Consider the following 24,861-nt stretch of genomic DNA (forward strand, 5'->3'; position numbering starts at 1 on the left):
AACTAGCTTATGAGCATCAGTTAATGATCTTGTCTACCTTGATTCAACTTAAAACTATTGTCTGATCGGTTGTCAGGTGGAGTTTTCGAAAATTCATAAACATTAAAAAAAATTCTAATTAAATATTTCGTAGAAGGGCAGACTAGATTTTTTAGTGGTTGAAGACTATAAACCCAAGTTATCATACACAAAAAACATTATAATTTTTCGAAGATATGCATTTTCATCATCCAACTTGAAAGTTTCAGTAAAAAAAAAGCTATTCGAACCCAGCTACTCTGTTTTTGTGATTCATTAGATAGGTATTCCACTTGACCCATATATTGCATCTTTTAATACTGTCATTTTTGTATGTTATAAAGTCAACCTGTAGCTTTGATATATAAAAATAATAGAATCTGAAGCGAGACAATGTATGACATATTCTTGCTTTGTACGATATCAAGACAAAATATTCAACTCAAACACGCCCTAACATAAAAAGGTGCACTCGATTTTCTCCTTTCGATACTATTGTTACTCATTTTTTGGAATTTTTTCTTGAGTCACTTAATGGAAGAGCAGACGCGAAAATTACTGTACTGATAGATTGATATGGTTTCTGTCCGTGGTAATTTATTTTTTTAAATCGGAGGTTATGCAATTTTTTCATCCAACTTGAAAGATACCCATGCCGTCGACTTGATATCTAATTGTTCTGCTTACTAGATACATTGAAAACTTATGCAAATGGTGTTTTTTTTTTTAAATAAAACACTTCGTAATTGAGAAGAAAATTGTCATTTTATTTGTTTCTATTAACTTTTAAAATTTTTGTCAGTATAGTAAACATTACAGTACACATTTATCGCCTTCTTTAACAAAGAGCCTCGATTCTTTTGTTCTATTTCAACCGGGTTAATAAGTAAATTAAATTTTGTTCAAACAAAACGATTGAATGAGGAACAACTCGACCAATTGCAGTTTGTGCTATGAATAACAGTTTAATCTTCGTCTGTACCGAGTAAACGTAACTTAATTGAAACACGAAGTTTTCTGTGACAATCAGAGATGTTATTAAAGAACAGTATAAAATATTTTATTGATGTAGCTTTAAAAAATAATATTGACATTTGTTATTTTGCATTTAACATTTTAATTACTTCGAGCAATGTTTTATGTAGATACATCTGTTTGTGCTAGATGCAAACTTTAAATCCAATACTATTCATTTGTTAATTAACAAAAGATGTAATAAGTACTTATCTCCATTCTTATTTTGTTTCTGAATTAGCAGTAGGATCATTATATTTGTTGACATGACGACTACTGCTGAAGCTTTATTTCATGGATGCCAGCCACCATCATGGAGTTTGATATATCCAAACAAAGTAGATAGTGCCACGCTGACTTTGATTTCTGTGATTACCCATCTTAAATGGACTTCAGTTTGTGTCATTTTCGATAAAAGCACAGGTTAGTACATTATATTTATTTGTATAATTTGTTTTTCGAAATCCGTAAAAAAAGCAAAAAAGTGAGCAATCATGATTCAACCAAAAAGTTGTCACTTGAGAATGAAGGAGCATTTATATTTTGCATTACTTTTCCTATATTAATTAAAGTATTATTCCACAATTTTGCGTCTTGCTAAATGTGTTTATATGTCCATTTGATATGACCAATTGTGTGTGAAATTCACGAATTTGATATGACAAATTATGATATCTTTTATGTGAAATTCATGACTTTGATTACGTTACGTTCTCAACATGTTTTGTCATCCTCAACTCATACTCGGGGATTCATATTTGAAACGGGATTTAACTGTAAAAGTTATTGGCTTTCAAAAGAAATAAAAGAGATAGATATTGCAATTACTCGCATGACTTAAAATGGGAAAAATGAACAAAAGAGAGACTTAAAGAAATTGCTGTTGGTTTATTTATTTCTTTTAAAAAAGATGGGGATCAGAACTGTTTTCAATTAATGTGTTTAAAGTTTATTGAAACAATAATGGTGAAAATGCTACCTGGTTTCCGATATGTAATTAAGCGAATTTATAACTATAACTATACTTTTCTGCTTGACAGATGCCACACATTCAGTAGTACACCTGATATCTCCCCCTTTTTCCCAATATTAAGTTTCTTATAAGCTTTGATTTCCCCTTTTTTATCTGCCATTATTTGTAACACGAACAATTTCTGTGGATTCATTTATTTTCATGGTTATCATATTTTGTGGATTTAGGAAAACTTCCATTTTCGTGGATATCAGATTTCGTGGTTTTCCTGTAGTCAGCATATATTTATATGGAACACAATTTTGTAATTCGTTGAACTCTTTAATTCGTTGTTTCCCTTTTACCACAAAATTATCAAAAATTTATATATAACGAATAATGAATACACAGTAGTCGACTAGTAAACGATCGTGTTGTTATGATGAATTGAAAATAAACAATAAAGAAAGTTAATGAAAACAGACGTCATCAAATGCCATAACCGTTTTCTAATACACACGAGAAAATGGTAAATTCAGATGAATGTTTGGCGTAAAATTCAATTTTCATATGCAGACAATATTTTTAATCAGGATTTTCATATGATGAAGACATTATCTTTCAACCAGTTTAATTGAAGTCTGGATTTAGCATGTCATTAACCGCTAGTATTCCTTAATTAATTTATGTTTCATTTTCGTTTTTCTCAGTTTCATTTGTTACGTTTTCCAACATCGGACTCGGACTTCTTTTAAACTGAGTTTTACTGTGCGTTATTAGTTTTCTATGTTGTGTCTTGTGTACTTTTATTTGTCTGTCTGTCTGTCTGTCTGTCTGTCTGTCTGTCTGTCTGTCTGTCTGTCTGTCGGTTTTGTTTTTCTTTTCTAGCCATTTCGTTGTCCGTTTATTTTTTATCTATGAGTTTGAATGTCCATCTGGTATTTTTTGCCCCTCGTTTGCTATCTTTTTCTCTTTTCTACATTGGCTAGAGGTATAGGAGAAGGATTGAGATCTCGCAAAATATGTTTAACCCCGCCCACAAGACCCAAATGTAAACATTTTCATAACACCGTTGCAACATCACACGTGACCATATTACACTAAAATTTCAACTAATTAACCATCTTTTGCACTTGAAGGGACCAAATCAAGCTCTGATCAACCCACCTTCTCGTATTTTACTTTATAAAGTCTACGTCTTGATACGATAAATCACAGTTCAAATGAGTCCGATTATTCAAAGGTAACAATCATTCGATTCCCTCCGCCCAAAGTGTTCTTTAGAACGCTATATTGCTGTGAATCATTTTGTACTTTCCTCACGTACAAAATTGAAAAATGTTTTTTGTTTGAAAAAAAGTACCATTCAGATTAAACATATATTTGGTTATAAGCTCGATTGTTTATTGGCATTGGTTTTAAAATATAACAACTATAATGTAAAAACAATAATAATCATTTGATATTGGTTATCTTGAACTACTTGCAATCCGTGGAGTAAACATCTTTAACATTAAAATATAATTTGTAAATGCACACTAATCGGCTTACAGAAATCATTTACCAACACAGGTACAATACCAACGTAATTGAATACTAATGTGACATGACATGCCATTTGCAAATAATGACTTAATTTTCAAAACGAAACAAAACAAAAATTTTTTAAATCGGCACGGTGCGGTTTTTTATTTTAGTTTTTGTTCATCTCTTCAAAAGAGAAGCGAAAGGTCCCAAAGGGACATTCAAACTTTTAAACCTAAAATTAACCGACAACGCCATGACTAAATAACGACAATACACAAAAATCTACATGGGAAACTAAAAGTTCAATCTGAGTAGTCAGGTCAAGTCATTTCCAACTAAACTTTACAGTTTGTTCGTATATATGTTGTGCTGTTACAACAGTCTTGCGTTAAGGTGGTGGTTGCCCTATCACAAATAATTATCTTAAAATCCGCCATATTCTATATATATCTGTCCTTCACACTGATACGTTCCGTTTGTTTTTTGTTATTTTTTTGTCATACATCAGGCTGTTGGTTTGTTGTTGGATTTATTTTGTCAAGTTTGACCTTTAATAAATGAATTTACAGTATGAGTTACACAATTTTAGATTTCTTAAATCTATTTCATTTTTACTTGTGTGTAAGTGGCTTAATGATAGTCATATAGGGTTATTGTATGAATATTGAGGTATATTGTCCCGAGTAGAATTTTATATTGCACGAGCTTGCGAGTGCAATATATGTTCTACGAGGGACAATATTCCTCAATATTCATGCAATAACCCTTTTATTGTATAGCAATATAATATTTGAAAGTAAAAATGGGTTTAAACTAACATTTTGTTGTTGATGACGTCAAGATTTGAAGATTTATTGCACTAGTGCAAGATTAGAATTTATTGCACGCTAACTGTTGGTTACTTTCTGTGGAAAATATTATGTTGCTATACAATAATATCACATCTCCTTATTTTACCTAATATTTATAACATGAAAACGGTGACAAAATACTTTGATGTGATCGCAAGAATACAAAATAAAATCGTGATCAATGCATCTTGCCTTTCTTATATACTAAATGTAGGAGATTGATTTGTTTCAAGTTTTAGAAATTGATGTTGTTTAAAACATTATTACCAGTTTTCTATAGAAATATAACATGTGTTTAGTATAATATTCATCGATCGCACTCGCGATGTCTTATTCCTTAACTTGCATTATAATTAAGAATTTATTGATATGCAGTAGAAACGTTATGAATAAAAATAATGACATTTTTATATAACACGCTAATTTCTAAACGTATTTTGGATTATTACAAAGAATCTCTACAATTAAGAAATGAGGTACTTTTATGTTAAATAAAGGCAACAGTAGTTTACCGATATTCAAAAGTCATAATTCGATTGAGAAAAAAAAATCCGGATTACAAACCAAGACCGAGGGAAACACATCAACTATAGGTAAAAGAACAACAGGAACACCGAAGTACAACAAAACAAACGCCAACATACATAAAACGGACCATTTGATAACAACTGTCATATTCCTGACTTGGTACAACACATTTTAAGAAAACATTGTGTGTTGAACCTGGTTTAATGACATGCCAAACCTGCAAACCGCTGTATGACAATGTTAAAAAAAATCTCAAAAAAACCCCCACTACGTTACAGAAATACAAACATATCAAATTTCTCTTGAAATTACGAAACATAAATGAATTACGGATAGTTTATTTTGATTTTAATTTGGTTGAAACGTTTATATAAATAAGTTCTAAACCCGAAAGAATCAGAAAGAAAAAATTAGTATATCTTAGATAAATCAATATACCTCAGAAACATTGAACAACTTTGTTTGAACGAAACACGCATCTGGCGTACACAATTTGTAGCTGAGTATCTATGATGATTTTATTTACATTTAGATAGATTAACACTCGATACATAGACAATGGAAATGTTTGATCTATTTATTGATATAAAGCTAAATGGCATGTAGGCGTCAATATTGAATAGGTACTGAGTTTCTTTAATCAGTCCGGATATTTAATAAATGAAATACAAAATGACAATATAGTCTATAAAATTTATCCAATACAAAATTTGAATACTTTACATTTAATTAGCGTTGAATAATAATTACATGACTAAAATCGAGAGAAGATAAATACATGAGTTGCCTTAATTCTTACAATCCACCATTTTCTACATTTGAAAATGCCTGTACCAAGTCAGGAATATGACAGTTCTTGTCCATTCGTTTTTGTTGCGTTTTGTTATTTGATTTTAGCATGTGATTATGGACTTTCCGAATTGATTTTCCTCTGAGTTCAGTATTTTTGTGATTTTACTTTTTTCAAACGTAGTTGATAATTGTTTTTTTTTTTTTTTTTTTAGAAATTGCTGATAGTTATAGCAATCCAATAGAGAATATTGGAGTTGGAAGGCAAAACAAATTGTATTGATTTAAAATCATCTAAAACAAACAATTAGTTTACACTTTTTAATACGGATGTTTAAGTACCAAGGGAAACAAGTGCGGATGGATAATCTTTTTTATAAAATTTGCAAATAAATGTCTAATTCTGACTTTGTAATGAAAATAACACTTTATTGTATCACTTGATATAGTGTTTGATCAAGTTTGCGTGCACAAATAATTCGTAATAATAACAATTTTCCATCAGTTAAGGCATATATAGCTGGTCATTTGTTTTATTTTGAATTAACACAGATGGTCTTAATATGCATTTTTTATTTGTTATTATTGGTAATAAAGATACATGTAAGCCGATTTATCGAAAAATGTTTTAGAATATGCTTCTTATGTCGTAACTACATTCCCGGTATTTCCCCGAATGTTACCTACCGGATTATACTTTTGTGGTTTATAGTTTTGTTGGGTTTCGTGATGCTCAGTCTTTAAATTTCTTATTGTGTTTTTATGCTATAGTTTGTTGGTCATTGTTTTCTTTTTTTTCCATGGCGTTCTCAATTTATATTCAACTTCTGAGTTTGAATGTCCCTTTAGTATCTTTCGCCACTCATTAAGAAGTAAAAACAGACAAGATAAAACGCGAAAGAATTATTCTTTAAGGTACTCTCAACTGAGTCATGACCAGGTCACGTTTTGATAACTCATGCTTTAAAAAAAACAAAGATGAACAACTGTTACATTTTTCCAAACTAAGCAAAAATTCGTATTAAAATCATGTTTTGCTTTTACTTATGTAATACGTATTCCGTACCTATATTTCTAATTTTATGTGACAATTAAAACAGTGTCAGTACATACGACAATTTAAACAATGGACTAATAAGATACTTAAGACTTTATTTACGCATCCGTCTTCTTTGAATTTGACAAAGTAATATTGAAGATCGTTAAGGGTAAACTGTCTATTTGTGTTGTTATTGAAAAATCCAAAACCAACATATTCTCAAATATAAGTTTCTCTCAATTTAGGAAAGACATAATTGCAAATAACTCCCCCATAATATTTCCTGTTGCCCAATCAAAATCGTAAAAAAAATGAATTGCATTATGATTATTCGCGATTAAAAGCTGGATATAAGCATAGTTCATACAGTTATATTTCAAAATCATATATTGACATCTTTGAAGCCTTTTTCATGTCATCTGTTTTGCTAATAAAATATATATCTTTGCGATTTCTATGCCTTTTACAAATAAGTCATGTTATAAAAGTTGTATATTAATGTTTCTTTTATACGAATTTTACCCGTGGAATACTTTATTTCTTTCTATAGATACAACACCAATATATTTTTTCAACTTTTACTACAGAGTTTTCAAAAACAATTTCTTTAAGATCTTTTATGTGCATTTAAAAAAAATTCCACACACAAATTTACAAAATCTAATAGATTTTATTTCTATGTTATGCATTTAATTATTTATTCAAAATTGTTATGTTTTTTTGAAAATTTACAATTGTCTAAGGACAAAGAAATACTGATTTCATCACTGTTATAAGTGTCTTACGACATTTATATACTCGAGACAATTAAAATTCAAATATTAAAAGTGCGAGGCTTTCAATCTTTTTAGATAATTAAAATTTACCCATTGAGAGTGGAGAAATGTCGTAATACACGAGTGAAAGTGGCGGAATTTGTTTCTCTAATAGTTTTCATCCTCCTTTTTCAAAGATTTGCTAAAAGGTGTTTTCTTTTTTATGACGTCATCAGGCTAATCGCTTTTTTCAAAAGAAACTAAAATCAAATCAGGGTCATAATTAAATTTCGAACAATCATTTGCTGGAAACAGATTTTTCACAAGTGATGAGAAATCTTTTTCATACCAAAATGTAGCGCAGGAACAAAAAGTAGAAAAGCAAGGAAAAAACAAAATCTTCGTCCTGAAAAAAATCTGTCCTCCTCCACGAACAGAATATACAACGTTGATACCTTATCCTAATTATGCCACTCATTTCTAAATATATCAGATATTTCACAACTAATGAGAAATGTTTCTCTCGCACCGCTCAGGAAATGTAAAAATAGCACAAATATATGAGGCAACATCGTTTCGGTCATAAAATAAGTATTTCAAGAGCCTGTAAATCAGGGGTTGTCGTTTGTTTATGTGTTACATATTTGTTTTTCGTTTAGATGTTTTACATAAATTAGGCCGATAGTTTTCTCGTTTGAATTGTTTTACTATTGTCATATCAGTGTCTTTAATGCTGACTTTGTGGTATGGGCTTTGTCATTGTTGAAGGTCGTATAGTGACCTATAGTTGTTAATGTCTGCATCATTTGGTCTATTGTGGAGAGTTGTATCATTGACAATCATACCACATCTTTTTTTTTGTATGTAGAATTCGTTTCTGTCACCAATATACTTGAGGATTAATTTCATGTTAAAACTATTTCATATTACCAAAATATTTTATGTTTTCCTGCATTAAAAAAAACAAAACCGTAAAAACTTCTCAATCTTTAATATTGATAAAAACCTTTCATTTAAAAACCAGATAACCATTAATTATACATGGCATAGCACTAAAATAAGAATATTTGCTTTTAATATGTATATGCAGGTCTTCAACGGTTCATGATGAATTATATAAAGTAATTATAACATCAGTGGTACATGCAAGACTTACTGAAGTCTTTCAAGATACATATCGACATTTTGTTTTACCTAATTCTAAAAGTAGCCTTCATTCCATCGGTAGCCTTTTTTCGTATAGTTACTTTTTTCCCATTAATATTCTTGGTAATAATCATACTGTTACTTGTCTCTTTTAGTGTTTTCGTATTTTGTTTTATTATTGCAATTTTTGGTTTGTTTACGGTAACAAATTTGATTAAATTCTTGTTCCAGGAACATATACGGAAATCTCCTCAAACTTCCCCATAGTTTTTCCCGATAAAAATGCTTTAAATCTCCATTCTGTTTCAAGTGCACAAATTATTCTTGGAATAACAGAAAGGCAACAATGATCGTCCTTTATGCTGTTATCAATGTTTATACGATCATAGTATAAAACTTTGTACCAATCATTTAAACATTTTGGCAGAAATCGGATTATTGAAAGCGATCAGAAAACAATAACACGGTTGTGGCTTACTGAAACATAGATGTTTATTTGTGAATTTTTCTTTTTTCTTTCTTTTAGAATTGGAAGCTTTAGAATTCCATCATAGATTATCAGTTGCCGGAAGGTACGCTGTGATGTATAGAATGGAAGACATGACGTCATCGAAAATAGACGATATCATTAGTACATATTCAAAATCATCAATCATGCTTAACTTTACGGTTTTCTGTAGATTAGATTCTTGTCAATCCTTTTTAAAACAGGTAATATAATAATTTTCCGTTAAGATTAAGATCTATCATTCTGTTGAGAAGTACGATATATGAAACATAAGCCGTCATCATCCAATGGACCATTTATAACCAACTCCAATTATATTGTAATCGCAATTTTAATGCAATCAGCAGTACAATGAGTACCTGCACAAACATTCCCGACTTAACCCTTGTTTTGGTGAAGTTCATGTTTGATTTTTCGTTGGAAAGGTTTCTTTCTAGATTATTGTTTGTCTGTTGGTCTCTTACGTTTTCCCATGCTTGGTGTTGTATGTCTGTTTTCAATTTTCAATACTCCAAAACATATTGTCCCTTTATCAGGTCAAACATCCTTTCAATAACAAAAACAAAAACTTGAAAAAGCATTACGAAATAGGTATTCGGAAGTCACATCTTAAGTCTTCGTGAATATCAATAATGTGGTCATTTTAATAAATTTCCTTTTACAAAACTTTGAATTTTTCGAAAAACTAAGGATTTTCTTATCCCAGGCATAGATTACCTTAGCCGGGTTTGGCACAACTTTTTGGAATTTTGGATCCTCAATGCTCTTCAACTTTTTACTTGTTTGGCTTTATAAATATTTTGATATGAGCGTCACTGATGAGTCTTATGTAGACGAAACGCGCGTCTGGCGTACTAAATTATAATCCTGGTACCTTTGATAACTATTTACACCACTGGGTCGATGCCACTGCTGGTGGACGTTTCGTCCCCGAGGGTATCACCAGCCCAGTAGTCAACACTTCGGTGTTGACATGAATATCAATAATGTGGTCATTTTAATAAATTTCCTGTTACAAAACTTTGAATTTTTCGAAAAACTAAGGATTTTCTTATCCCAGGCATAGATTACCTTAGCCGGGTTTGGCACAACTTTTTGGAATTTTGGATCCTCAATTCTCTTCAATTTTTTACTTGTTTGGCTTTATAAATATTTTGATATGAGCGTCACTGATGAGTCTTATGTAGACGAAACGCGCGTCTGGCGTACTAAATTATAATCCTGGTACCTTTGATAACTATTCGTATAAACAATAAAAAATTGAGAGCTATAATGCAGAATTGACGGAAAAACATAGTCAAACAATTTATGCAGGCACACTACCTGATGAATGTTGATCAAAGGTGGATGTAGTTATGTGCTCTGTATGGACAATCAGTGTCCACGTCTACAAATAATACCAATTATGTTGATCATGACAAGTATTAACCTAGATATCAATCGTATGTAATATGTCTTAGACGAGAAAAAGGGAACACGATCAGTTCGATTGTGAAGATACTGTCCAATCCATTACTTGCCAAGTACTTAGATACAAAGAACCCTTTCAAAAATTATTTCGCGTGCATGTATGGAAAATCAGATTTGTTTTTTACTTTCATTTTAGCCTTTCGAGTTTGATCGAACAAATATTTTGCGAAACTCACTTCTCCATTTTTCAAGATGGCTGGTTAATATGTTTGATGACAAAGACTTGATGATTTTGGAAAATGACCATATTCCATTTGACAATGTCGCTGTAATCCAATACTCCTCTTCTCAATTGAAGTTATTTGAAAACAGCCATACGATCAAGAAACAGGTATTTTATACTATTTATTGAATTTGTCATGTTTATGATATTAACAAATTTTAATTGCAACTGCGTACCAAATCATCGGCTTAAATCTTTGTAAAGTTTCTACGACCAGAGAGTTGATAACACAGTATTTTGAGATTTTGTGTTGTTATTGTCAAACTACAAATTTTCTGCCAATAACAGATTATAGAATATTCAACTAAATACCTTACTTTTTACTGGCTGCAACAAATGGAACATTTTAATGATCATATAGGATACTTGATGGCGCAAGTAAAACTCTGAAAGGGATATGACTTCAGCTTTAACACAAGGAATCATGGGATCAATAACCTCCTATAACAATTAACCCTATGTCAAGGAGATAAACTTGCTCTTGAATAATTGTAAAAAAATATCCCATCTGCAGACGGAATAGCGTTATATACATGTACATAAACAGATGTAAAGTTCACAACTTGAAAACCGAAATGTTCTCTTGAGTCTTAAAGGTTTGCCTTCAATATCAATTTTTAGATTTAATTTAAGTTAAGATGTATAATTAACTGTTATATTTTGTGGTACCCTTTTTCGCCATATGATATACGAGTTCAACATAGCCATAACATTTTGAATTATAAAGTTAAGACATCATATTTTCAGCCGAACAAGTTCTAAAATTTGAAGGATTATATTGACTTATTTCTTTGTTTGCAGATCCCATCCTCTTGTCGTATCACATACATTGAAAGGTTAAAACCGATAATGAATTGACCTATATCGACAAAATGTTATACCGTTAGTATTTATAGATGCATTGAATAGCTATTTCATCTATAGAGAAAACAAGTAAATACAATTTTTATCAATGATTATAGACATATATAAAAAAAACAGTTTGAAGCTCAATAAAAAAAAATGAAAAAAAATCCGACCTAATTGAATTTATAATTAAATCAGGTAATGACATTATTTGTTACCAGTGCTATTTATAGGCCACAGTAGTTTTTCGATGTTTAAATCTCACAAACCGATAAAAGGACAATCTATTGTAAAAATCCAGGGAATGGCACCCAAGAGAAACGAAACTAGTTAGGTCAACAGGGTCAGTGTCTCCCGCTTTGAAATACTGGCTTGACATATATAACGTAAATAATCATATAACATTTGAAAAACAAAAAATACAAAGTGAAGCTAATCACATTTCATATCTTTGTACTCTTTACTTATACATCTAGACCAAAAAGAATGAAATTGATCGCAAGCGTTACATAACATATATTAGCTTTGAAACTAGATCTTATTTCGTTATTATAATATAAAAAGTAATTGATGTAGTGTGTAATGTAGTGATAAAACAGTTTCGTCGTTTTAGATTTCTGAAAGCTTCGTGAAAGAGGTAATATCTAATCATATATAATGTAACATTTCATAATCCAATTAATAATTTGTTTTTATAGTCACGTAATATGGCTTTAAACAAATTTAATACAAGATATTAAGATCAATTTGCAATAAATTAAATAAACTCAATTACTTAAAGTTCTTGGTAAATATTGAAGACCATATAAACTATATTTTTTTTTGATTTACAAACCAATTTCTGCCATTTTTAACTCTTATACTACTTTAAATTTTACGGTAACCCTATCAGGATTATATATTGTCTATCTTATGAATACCTGCTTAGGAATACCTGTATACTGAGCTTTAGATTGTTCATCATGGAACATTCAATTTGATCCTATAGTACATTGTAATTAGTAGACTTAAAGATGACCATAAAAGATTCTGAATTCATTACTGTTTTAATTCATTTTGTCTTGGAATACATGATAACAAGAAAATATAAACATTTTCAACCTACAATTTATAAAATGAACATAATCCAAAGTAGCTGAAACGCATGGTCTTACACATCTTCTATGCTTTGAACTAGTCAGTAAATGCACACTGATGTTTTAATGAAATGTATAAATTGGTTAAAAATACGGCCATTTCTATGATAAAAAAAATGGTTAGCCACAAGAAATCGTTTTTGTTTGTATGTACATATATATAAAAATTGACGCGTCCTAAGATAAATTAACAAATACACCAAAATTTACACAATATATTTTAAAGATAAAGAAGTTCAATAGATAACTTGTTCTGTTTTTGGTTCGGAGATCGAGATGTCTGTTTCTGTGAAATCTAAAATGTATTTGGAAAATTAAGAAATAATTCATTCATGTCATGCTTTATGCTCATTTTAGCATGGGTAGGCATTATATTTGTCGATATTTTACACTGAGCGTTAGCGAGGTGTAAAATGTGGTCAAATTTAATGCAACCCATGTTAAAATGAGCATAGACCATGACATGAAGGAATTATTTCGATTCTAATAGGACAAATACAGTGTTTTTATAGGTCGAGGCGTCGAAATTACCGTAAAAATGTTTGGCTGTTCCCGTTTCCTCCTCAAGGAGTCTGTGCATTGCAGTTCCTATTTGATAAGTTTAAAAACTACGAGAAGGGTAAATATATATTTTTCATAAGAATATATATTATAAAAGTTTATTTTAGCTGCTTAAATGTATATATTTTGAAGGATAACAATGGAAATAAATTTAATATAAACAATATGTTCGTGCGCATGTGTCAAACATATTTTGTGCTCATTAGAACACGGCTTTGTTTACAAAGCGTAATAAGGACGTCATATTAGAATACATCAATTTACATGTAGTCTAAATACTCATATGGTCTGGTTCTTTTATAACCAAATGAGTATAATACTTATATGGTCTTCGAACCTTATGAGTATACGCATATTGGCATGACCATACGCGTATGTTCCAAATACTCATACGTATAGGAACAGTTAAATAAATCGCCACTAATACCTTGCATACAATTTTGTACACCAGATGCGCCATTTGACATTTTCTTTGCTTGTGAAACTTCGCTTCTCTTGTTTTTATCTTTGTAAGATATTCGGAATCATCTAGTTTTATCTATGTAGTGCTATTAAAAAATGCGCAATACCCATTTTTCATAACATTATTACGTATCGTTTTAATATCCATTTCTTTTTTTTTTACAATGAAAAAAGTGTTAATATTAAATGTATTGAAAGAATACCGAAAATAATTTTCCCCTCAATTTTTAAAAGCTTAAATCTCAAACACCAAGACAGCAGACCCTTTTACTACTTTTAAATTTATTTCATTTACATTTAATCAATGTATAATCGGCTTTTTATAAGCTTGTTATTTTGAAACAGACGAACGAACATCATGATCCTTCGTTTACTGTTAATGCTGCATATGTTATATTTTATTTACTGTTGTCTATGTTTACAACATTGATGTATTTTTAGGAAAAGTCATGTACACACACTGATTGTAAATGGTTTCCAATGTATACGCTTATGTGGCATCGGGACCAGCGTGGATTATCAGATATAAAGATTAACGGAAGTGTATTGACGGACAAAGACATATTTCCTAATGCAAGATTTGGTTTTAATAATAGAAAGTTTTTGGTCAGCACAATACCTGTAAGTAATATATTAGATTGTAGATGTCCCGTTTTAAAGGTTCAGTGTTAAAATGTTGTTACGGACAGTTCGTGGTTCTGTTGTGCTGTTTTCGTGTTCTGTCTTGTGTTGTTTTGCGTGTTCGTTGTTATTTCATGGTTAGCATGTCCAAATGTACTATTGTATTGTTAATTTGTGTAATTTTCTGTCCTGATTGATCTTGCATTTATTGTACAGAAGTCCTGTCATGTAATGTTGTCATTTTAGTAATTTAGTAATTCACATTGCAATAAAAGCACGAGGTTTGGCTGGCCACAAAACCAGGTTCACTCACCATTATTTTCTTGATATGTTCTGTATTAAGTCGGAAAATGGCAGATGTCATCTTATAGATCGTGTTTTTTGGTTTCGTGTGTTCAAACTTAATAGCGAAATGTTTTCCTGGCGTGTGTTTTTGTTTTGCACTTCAGTGTATATGTGTTTTCTTTGTTTTCCTCTTATAATTGATGTGTTTTCCGCGGTTTTAGTTTGGAACCCGGATTTGTTTTCTCTCAATCGATTTTTGAATTTTGAACAGCGTTTTACTACTGCTGCTTTTATTTAAAGTGACTATGCAATGGTAAATGTATCATGTAATTAGTTATATAGACCAGTCATTTTAATTAGTACGGGATAACAAGCATACAATATGCCTAAGAATATTAGGTACACACTATTTAAATATGACGTGTCTTCTAAATATTGGTACATTTGATCAAATGCTTATAATTTTAATCTTTCAGTAACACTTAAAAGAGTTTTTATCATATGAGCAAAGGAATAAACTTTCATATAAAAAATAAAAATAAAACCACCTGTCCGTCAAACAACCGGTACATGTTCTACGAATTAGCAATATTCCATCGTATTTCCTGTTATTGCTATCTTTCGGGAGCTCTATCTCTGGTATTTCATGGTATTGTAGTATTATCATATTTGATATTGTTTTTTTGTATATCATTGTTAATTTATTTTGTATATAAGTAATGTATGTTTCAGTGATTAAGTAAAGTCTACGTCTACGTTATTGAAAAATTAAAACTTACTCTTTTACATGGACCATTTAACTTGGATGCTTTGAAGTAACGTTTTCCCGAATATCATTTATTACATTATTTTACGTTACACAATAAAATTTGGCACATGGAGTGCGTAGTGCTTTACTGAAATGTCATTTTAATTACTGTTAAATAAAGTTTAATTGTGTGAGTATTATATATGTATATTTTTTTCTTTATTTAAGTCATATCCATTTGTAATGTTGGATAACACATCAAAAACATACACTGGAATAACCATGAAGCTTTTGGAACAACTGTCAGAAGGTCTAAACTTCACGTAAGTAAATTTTATATTTTGCCAGCTTGAAATTAAAACCTATAAGATGTTATAAACAAAATTATATTTTGATATCGACATGTTATCTTTACAAGATCTTGAAAAAATCCAAAGGAGCTTCATTTTAATACTGAACTTTATTCATAATCATTATATATTTTCTACATCTTACATACTTGTTCTCATTTAGAACAAAAACCCAATGGGTAAAGAAGGATGACATATGTCATCACTGTAAATTATCGGTCCGGAGTAAAGCCTTTTCTAAAGAGGGTGTATGAGACTTTAAAAGACAGCCTTGTTCGTTCTGAATGGTGACATTAAACTCGAGTCCTCATGTCGGGATATTGACATGATTTCTGAAACCTTCCCAAAAGTGTTCTAACATAACATAAATGAACAAATGTGTTTAATATTGTAACATTATCACAAATATGGAGCTACATAAATGTATAAATGAAAATATACAAAGTGGCAATCTAAAATTGCTCGTTTTTACTCGAAACTGGGTAAAAAATACTAATTTCAACTTAGGCATAGTTAATGTAACCCAAGACTGAAATGTCAATTAATACATCTTCGAAGAATTTAATGCAAAGACATTATGAGTAGTCTTGCAAAATGTATTACCTTGACTACTGTTAAAATATACGTATCGACAGGTTATGGGAATGGGAGTACCTGAAAAGCAAGGATGGCTATTTATGTTAATAATGTATAAAGAATTTAGTTCCATCACTGTATTGGATAACTAAACTACATAAGGGTCCTTACAAACAACGGTATATTGCTAGGTCTTCCAAGTGCTCCACGAAACCTCTTTCTAAATTATTAACATCTATTTTATCAGCAAGCAAAGACGGGCTTCAAAGTTATTGTGAAACTGCCTATTCTAGAGGTGGCGTGAATCAGATGTGGATACTGAAAAATTCCAAAGATCTTTTAGAGTACATACAATCTAACTCTCTTTCATCTTGTAACAGTATTAAAACATTTGACTTTTCTACTCTTTATACAAGTATTCCACATTCCAAACTAAAAGACAAATTGAAAGAGTTGGTATTACTTTGCTTCATAAAAAAGAATGGCCAACGTAGATACAAGTATCTTGTCTTAGGGAGGGATAAATCCTACTTTGTAAAGAATCACTCTGATTCAAACAAAAAATTCGCTGAAACCGATATTATCAAGATGCTTGTTTCTTGATTGACAACATATTTGTAACGTTCGGAGGACGTGTTTTTCAACAGACTGTCGGCATCCCAATGGGAACAAACTGTGCCACTCTACTTGCCGACTTGTTTCTTTATTATTATGAGGCTGACTTCATGCAGGAACTTCTGAGGAAGAAAGATAAGAAGTTAGCAATATCCTTTAACTCTACTTTCCGCTATATAGATGGCGTTCTTTCACTAAACAATTCAAAATTTGGTGACTATGTGGAACGCATCTATCCCATCGAATTGGAGATAAAGGATACTACAGATACAGTTAAGTCGGCTTCATATCTTGACTTACATCTAGAAATTGACAATGAGGGTCGGTTGAAAACAAAACTTTACGACAAAAGAGATGATTTCAGCTTTCCAATTGTGAACTTTCCATTTCTAAGTAGCAATATTCCAGCAGCACCTACATACGGGGTATATATCTCCCAATTGATACGATATTCCCGTGCTTGCATTTCCAATCATTATTTTCTTGATAGAGGGTTACTGCTCACAAGGAAGCTATTAAACCAAGAGTTCCAAATGGTGAAGTTGAAATCATCCCTTCGTAAATTTTACGGACGCCATCACGAGTTGGTTGACCGTTATGGAATAACCGTTTCACAAATGATATCGGATATGTTCCTTACGTCGTAACTACAATCCCCTTCCCTTTCATGAATGTGACCTACCGAATTAGACTATTTACCGGATTTGTAATCACATAATCAACACGACGGGTGCCACATGTGGAGCAGGATCAGTTAACCCTTCCGGAGCACCTGAGACCACCCATAGTTTTTGGAGGGGTTCGTGTTGTTTATTCCTAAGTTTTCTATGTTGTGTCATGTGTATTATTGTTTTTCTGTTTGTCTTTTTCATTTTTAGCCATGGCGTTGTCAGTTTGTTTTAGATTTATGAGTTTGACTGTCCCTTTGGTATCTTTCGTCCCTCTTTTAGTACGATGATGAAATTTTAACATTGTCTCAAGGAACATCAGCTGTCCAATTCATTTTCATCGACCTGCTTCATTTTCTCATATTTGATCCAAAAAACTTACTAAAACGTATATCCAAATTTCAATAGCAATGAATGCGCACGGACGCAATTATATGAATTCGAATTTCGTGTATATTTCTATGAAGACGTCTTCTAACTTTAGTATCGAGATAACCTTCGAAGACTGCTGACAGTCAAACAGTCAAACACTCGATATAAACAAAACTAAAAATAGATAGTTACCGATACCATTGTCTAGGTCTGTTTGATGTCATATTGTAGGTTACACAGTATCTTTATCATCGTTTTTGTCTGTATGAAAACGATTTTTTATAGATCGAATCAGACAACCAAAAAGTTCATCCTTGTTTCACTTTCAATGCTGAAAATCGTTTCCTTTCAATAGTTGTATACATGCGCAACCAATCTCAAGCTTAGGGAATAAATTGTTGGTCACATGAATATGGATTCAATGATTTTTTGTTGACACAATTGGCTTCTAAAAGTGAAATATTATTGCACAATATCACTGTTGAACATAAACAATCATATTTTACTATTCTATGTCTTGTACGAAGCTAATATCCCTTTAGAAATACTGTTTTTCAATGAAAAAAACGTTTTATTTAGAACTTATCTTCATTAGGAGCTTCATACATAACAAAACCGTTAAATAAAAATTAAGTATATATAATGTGTTACGCGATTTCTGCAAATATAGGCAAACTTAAACTGTATTAACAAAAAATCGAACTTCAAAGTAAAAACAAAAGGAAAAGTGTAAAAAACAAACCTGACAAAACCAAACACCAGACTTTACCAACCACCCGAACGTACACGAACGAACGAACGAATATATACAAAGTCATATTCCTGACCTGTTACTCGTTTTTATAGCATAATCTCACATGAATATTGCCCTCGTCTTTGTATCCATGACAGATAATTTATTAAATGTTTTTATTATTTGTGATTGAAAAATCCCGGATATAATGGTTGTCCAGAAATATACAGATTACGTTAGTTAAGATCGAAATAGAGATTTGATTGTCTATGATAAATTCAGAGAATCTGCATGTCCACAAATAGAACTCTGAAAACAATTATTCAAAGGAATCTATAAATAAACTTCTGTCAGGCAAAATGTGGCACAAACACCAATATATTATAGTAGTACTAGCTTCTTCATACTATGGAATTGTTATCAAAAGTGCGTTTTGTCTACATAAGACTCGCCAGTGACGCTCTCAGATCAAAATAGTTTTATAAAGCCAATAAGTACATTGTTGAAGAGCATTTAGGAACCAAAATTCCAAAAACAAGTCGTGCCAAATACGGCTTAGGTTATCTATGACTGGGATAAGTTTTTTAAACAAGAAATTTATAAAAGTGACCACAAACAAATCATAGTTTTAAATTCAAAACGGCATCTGATAACTGAACTGAACAACTTTTCTAGAATAAATTAAATTCAACTTTGACATATGATTTAATTTTGAAATGCGTAAGTATCTTTCAATCGTTTTATTGAATGTTCTAAGTTTATATTGATAGTGCATGCGTATATGTTCCATTTATATAACCAGATATGATCTAATAGGACCACCGGATGGTAACTGGGGAGCAGAACTAGATAATGGTTATTGGAATGGTATGGTGGGACAACTTCAACGAAAAGTGAGTAAGGATTAATCTGTAGTTGATATATGAATTATATATATTGCTTTCAACTCAAAACATACTACTTTGCCCAATAGTGTATCTGTATGAATCAAGATGGCAGTGTTAATATATGAGCTAGTAACCCTACACTTAACTGTAACAATCTATCAGCTATCATCTATCAACAATATAAAATAAACAGTTATTCGACAAAATAATTTGCAACTGCTTTGTTAACATTATGGATTATATATTTGTATGTTGTTTTTTTTAATCTGTTGCCATTGAATTTATTTTTGGTGTTTGTTTGTTTATCTGGGTATTAATTAGATTTAATTCTATAAATTAAAAATACTTTTATATTCCAACTAATTGATATTTGTCATGGATTTCCCCGGATATTACGTTTAAAGATATGTTTTGAAAGCGTTAAAAAATATCGTTCATCAAAAGTGAATCATTATTTCGGACTTTGTTCACTTAGTTACAAAACCAATCGACGGTTGACTAAAATAACTTTTAGAAATAGAGTGTTTTTTTTTTATTGAAACGATTTCATTGACTAAACATTGATATTTGCAATGCAATGAAAAAAAGAAACATGGCAATGCAATTTATAACATAAACACCGGACACATTTACAACACTAACATGCATTGACGTGTCGATAAAATTATTGAATCTGTGAGATTAAAATAACAAACACTCATTTATTTAAATTTTTCTTTAATGTGATTAAAAAAATTAAAATATGACATCAGTGCATCAACATGATCAAGTGGGCGGGCAGTCTAAAACCAACAAAATACAGTATTTTTGCAGATTTATGTAATCAAACAAATGCATTGCATATGATCATATAAAGCTTAATCACAACGCTAAAACGAAGAAAATTGTTGCTGAACAAATGTTTCATACAGAATATATACAATACTAATATTGTTTAGAAATTTTCTATTTGGTACACTAGGCTGAATTTTTAGTTGCATTCAATAAGATATCAGTTGCATCCCATAAAATATCGGTTGCATCCAATAAGAAATCAGTTTAATCCTAAGAAATATCAGTTGAATCGTCTTGTTTCGTTTTACAGGAAGTTGACATGGTAGCCACCGCTCTCACTGTTCAATCACAAAGGGAAATGGTGATGGATTTTACCCATCCTTATTACTATGAATTCTCGTCAATTCTAGTGAAGAAATCCGATCCAAGTGAAACACGATGGACTAAACTACTTGATCCCTTTAGTTCAACAGTTTTCTTATTTGTTGGGATTTCGGTGCCAGCTTGTTCCTTTTTAATCTTTTTCTTTGAAAAGTACAACCCATTCTACGGCAAAGTCATACAGAGAAGAAAAACCAGAGGACTACACCACTTCTCCGATTCATTTTATTATATGTATGGGGCACTTTTAACACATGGTAAGAGAAATATCACAATGTATTTAAAGATATTTTCAGAATCAAAAGTCTTGAACATAATTTCTTTATTGTTCGTGTTTATTTGTCACGTTTGTTACAATTTCAAAATTGTCTAATTAAACATCTTGTAATATAAAGTTTACATTTTTATGTAAAGAAAACTGCAGATTTTGATACATTACTGATAAGAACGCCAATATTTCAATTATTCTACTTCAGAAATCAAAAAGAGCTCTTATCCTAATCATGGTGTTGAAAGATGTTATATATAGCTAAGACAAAAGTTCCTTCTTATGACCAAATCGTAGATACAATATATAAAGGCATCAATTTCATACCGGCGTTCAAAGGTCATAAATGGTTTGAGAGAAAACAAATCCGGGTAATAAAATCAACTATAAGACGGAAAAAAAGGAACAACAGGAACACTGAATTGCAACAAAATCAAACGCTAATACACATAGAAACAAACAATTTGCTAACAACTGCCAAATTTCTGACTTGGTACAGGACATTTAATAAAAGTTATAATTTAAAAAAAAAATATTCTGAAAATCAACGTAGAAACAAATCAGGATGATGCCAGTTGTTTAAAGCAAAATAGGCAAAAACTTTTAGTGAAATATTATACGGTGTATGTATATAACAAATTAAGAGGTAGAGAAACCGACGGGAAATTGTATATGTAAATTAATATTGATATTCGAGTTATAAATCATTTGACATTTGTGAACGCATTACTTTTTATAAAACAGAAAATTACAATGTCTATTCGAACATGTTATTTTTAAGGAGGTAAGCACGTCCCTGCCTCGTCATCAGGAAGAACATTTCTTAGCTGCTGGTGGATATTTTGCATAATAATAGTAGCGACATATACCAGCAATTTTGTCGCCTTTTTGACTATTACTAAAGAGACGCTCCCGTTCGAAGGCATTCAGGGACTAGTAGGACAAAACGTATTTAAATGGGGAACGATTGGTGGATCGGTGTATGAAACTATCTTTAAGGTAAACAAACCAACTGTCTGTTATCGGAGACATGTATATAACATACTTCAATCGATATCGTTTTTAATTTGTTTATTTTATCACGATCGCCTGATTAATATATAATCATTAAACATTCATTTATGGTTTGTCTAATGAACACCACATCCAAATCTAACTTACCTTCATTTTTATCAAATTCGCATATAATAGTTATGATATATATAATAAATAAACCAAGCAAGTACAAATTTGAAGAGCATTGAGTGCGCAAAATTCCAAAAGGTTGTGCCAAAAACGGTTAAGGTTATCTATTCTATTCCTGGGATAAGTAAATCCTTATTTTTTCGAAAATTTCAAGTTTTGAAGCAGGAAATTTATAAAAAAAAATGATCATATAATTGATATTCATGTCAACACCGAAGTGCCTACTTTTGAGCTGGTGATACCCTCGGGTAGCATATTAATTGAAAAAAAACACTTCACTATAAAAGGCAGGAGCCGAATGGAAGATTCAAAACTTTGTTGGCGGTATTTTCAAGGCATACTTTTGGTTAATGTCCGGTCTTCCTAAACAAGCATGTTAGGAACGTTAATGTAGATATGCTTATGATTTGATTGGCTTATGTAAAGTCCTCTAAATACTACTTTTTCTAAAAAAAAATCGTTTATCGGAAGACAACAAGACCTTGTTGATAAACTTCACAAATAATACACGATGGTATTGAAGTATAGATTTTGGGTACTGACGTTGTTTATCATCTTAATAACGTTTTATAGTATAACGTATTCTTCTTCAAGTATATTACTTTTAATGTTTATATAAAAAAAAAAAGGAGAGGCGGTATTATTTCCAATGAGACAACAATTAAATTCATAACTTTGTAATGAAAACAACATGTCGTCAATTTATTTTTAATAGGGTCAATAAGCCGATCGACCAATTGTAAGATAAAAAGATTTGTTTTTAACTGGTATCAAATTATAAATATGGTATGTACATATGTAACGTCATTTATTAAAGATTGAAACTTTAGCTTCTATTAATCCTACTCCGACATTGTATTCAATAGTAAATAGTGTTCGAATTTCTACGGTAAAGTACATTTTTGGTTTTATTTTTAGAATTCGGTACTGGCGGAGCGAAGATCATTTTGGAACGGCATCGTTAGATCTAATATCACTGATCCAAATGTTCTAAGCAGTGATTATGATGAACAAATACTAAAGGTTTTAGAGGGGGAGTATGCGTTTGTATGGGACAACATACCAATGGAAATATCTGTAGCAAAAAGCTGTGAACTATCAATCATCTCCACTGATATATTTTCAACATATGCACTTGGTTTACCTAACAACTCACCATTTCAGAAAGTGTTTTCTGATGGGTAAGTCCTGAATCTAGAGAAATTGATGGACATCTCATTCATTTCTATTAGTTTGGGTATTAAAACGTGTTTTAAGATTAAATGTTTCTCTTTCGCTCTCTGTTTGATGCTGTCATCAGCCTATTAGTCAATGCTTCGGTATTGACATGATTCATAACAAATATTTTAATAGATTGTACGTTTATGAGTTAAAAATACAAAAAAAGACGAGTTTCAAATTTCCCAGCCACATTTAATTTTATGTTATGTTTATAACAATTTAGTCATATAACCTTTGAATTTGAAATATCTGATTCTGAGCGTTCTTGGTTAAAATATACTGTAGAGCTCCCCGAACCTGTAAATCTATAAAAAAAAAAATAATATCTATCTGAGACGAAATAGTCGGAATGTATTCTGCAAATTTTGACAAATATTGATTTCTTTTTATGTGAGTTCATGATAATCACGACCAAAAGGCAACTGCTATATACTGACCTCATACAAAGGCTATATTTGTTATATTATTAATTTCCGACCATGTTTGTATCAAAATCGTCATTTATGGTTTGTTGGAACTTTATAGATATTACATTGTCTCCTTGACAATAGCAACATATTAGGTGTTATTTCATTTACTTTTTTTTGGACATCTTATGTATTTGAAGATTTTTTTTTCGTCAAATAATCGGTCACAGATACCATTTGTTTCAAAGCGTTAAACAATATCCTGAAATTAATTACATGACGTCACAAAGTATATCGGTTTTTAGATATTCTAAAAATAACCGTGCAATATGTTATTTGCCGGTCAATATGCTTTTTGCTAACCGCCGTTTTCTCTCTACCTTCGAAAATATAGTTTAACATGTGACTATCTCTAAACGAATCAAATTTGTTAAAATATACGAATATACATGTATATAAGCATAATTATATACGTCATTAGTATCAATCTTGTTTTATTACAGAATAATGGCAGTACTAGAGGGTGGACTCATTGATCTCTGGATGTCAAAGATTTGGCCAAAACTTCATTCTTGTCATGAACTATTGTTGACGCGAGCAAAACCAATTACAATTTTTGATGTGCAGATTGCACTGTACCTTATTGGAGTGGGGATATGCTTAGCACTCTTATCTTTACTTACTGAATGTTTCAAACGTAGATGTCAAAGATGGCTCAAGAAACGTTCAAGGTCTCGACAAGAAGGTGAAACACTGGCGAATGTCAACCAAAACGAAACTATTTCAAATGCAGAAAATACTGAGTCACAATCAATATGACAAACAATGAATTAAGTGTATTTTTTCTGTGATATGTAAAACCTGCCTTGCAACGGCATTAAAATAGGGACATCAAAATAAAATCATAATTAGCATTTTATCTTAATATTAAAAGTACAATATTTA

General features: G+C 31.0%; 1 protein-coding gene across 1 annotated transcript; it reads left to right on the top strand.

Annotated features, from left to right (window-relative positions):
• Positions 1-1,280: 1,280 nt before the first annotated feature.
• On the top strand, positions 1,281-24,861 carry LOC139481101 (glutamate receptor U1-like). Its single transcript, XM_071264202.1, has 10 exons — positions 1,281-1,455; positions 9,146-9,330; positions 10,734-10,928; positions 14,267-14,446; positions 15,708-15,802; positions 19,596-19,686; positions 20,765-21,092; positions 21,885-22,102; positions 23,207-23,469; positions 24,420-24,861. The coding sequence occupies exons 1-10, from the start codon at positions 1,299-1,301 to the stop codon at positions 24,733-24,735; spliced, it is 2,028 nt and encodes a 675-aa protein (XP_071120303.1). The 5' UTR covers positions 1,281-1,298; the 3' UTR covers positions 24,736-24,861.

The sequence above is a fragment of the Mytilus edulis genome, chromosome 7 (genome assembly GCF_963676685.1).
Source record: "Mytilus edulis chromosome 7, xbMytEdul2.2, whole genome shotgun sequence".
Taxonomy (NCBI): Eukaryota; Metazoa; Mollusca; class Bivalvia; order Mytilida; family Mytilidae; genus Mytilus; species Mytilus edulis.

Excerpts from the sequence above, each read along its gene's own strand:
- LOC139481101 (XM_071264202.1), top strand. The coding sequence starts at position 1,299 with ATGACGACTACTGCTGAAGCTTTATTTCATGGATGCCAGCCACCATCA. Across the intron at positions 9,331-10,733 it reads GTCAATCCTTTTTAAAACAG|CCTTTCGAGTTTGATCGAAC; the intron begins GTAATATAATAA and ends CTTTCATTTTAG. Across the intron at positions 21,093-21,884 it reads TGGGGCACTTTTAACACATG|GAGGTAAGCACGTCCCTGCC; the intron begins GTAAGAGAAATA and ends GTTATTTTTAAG.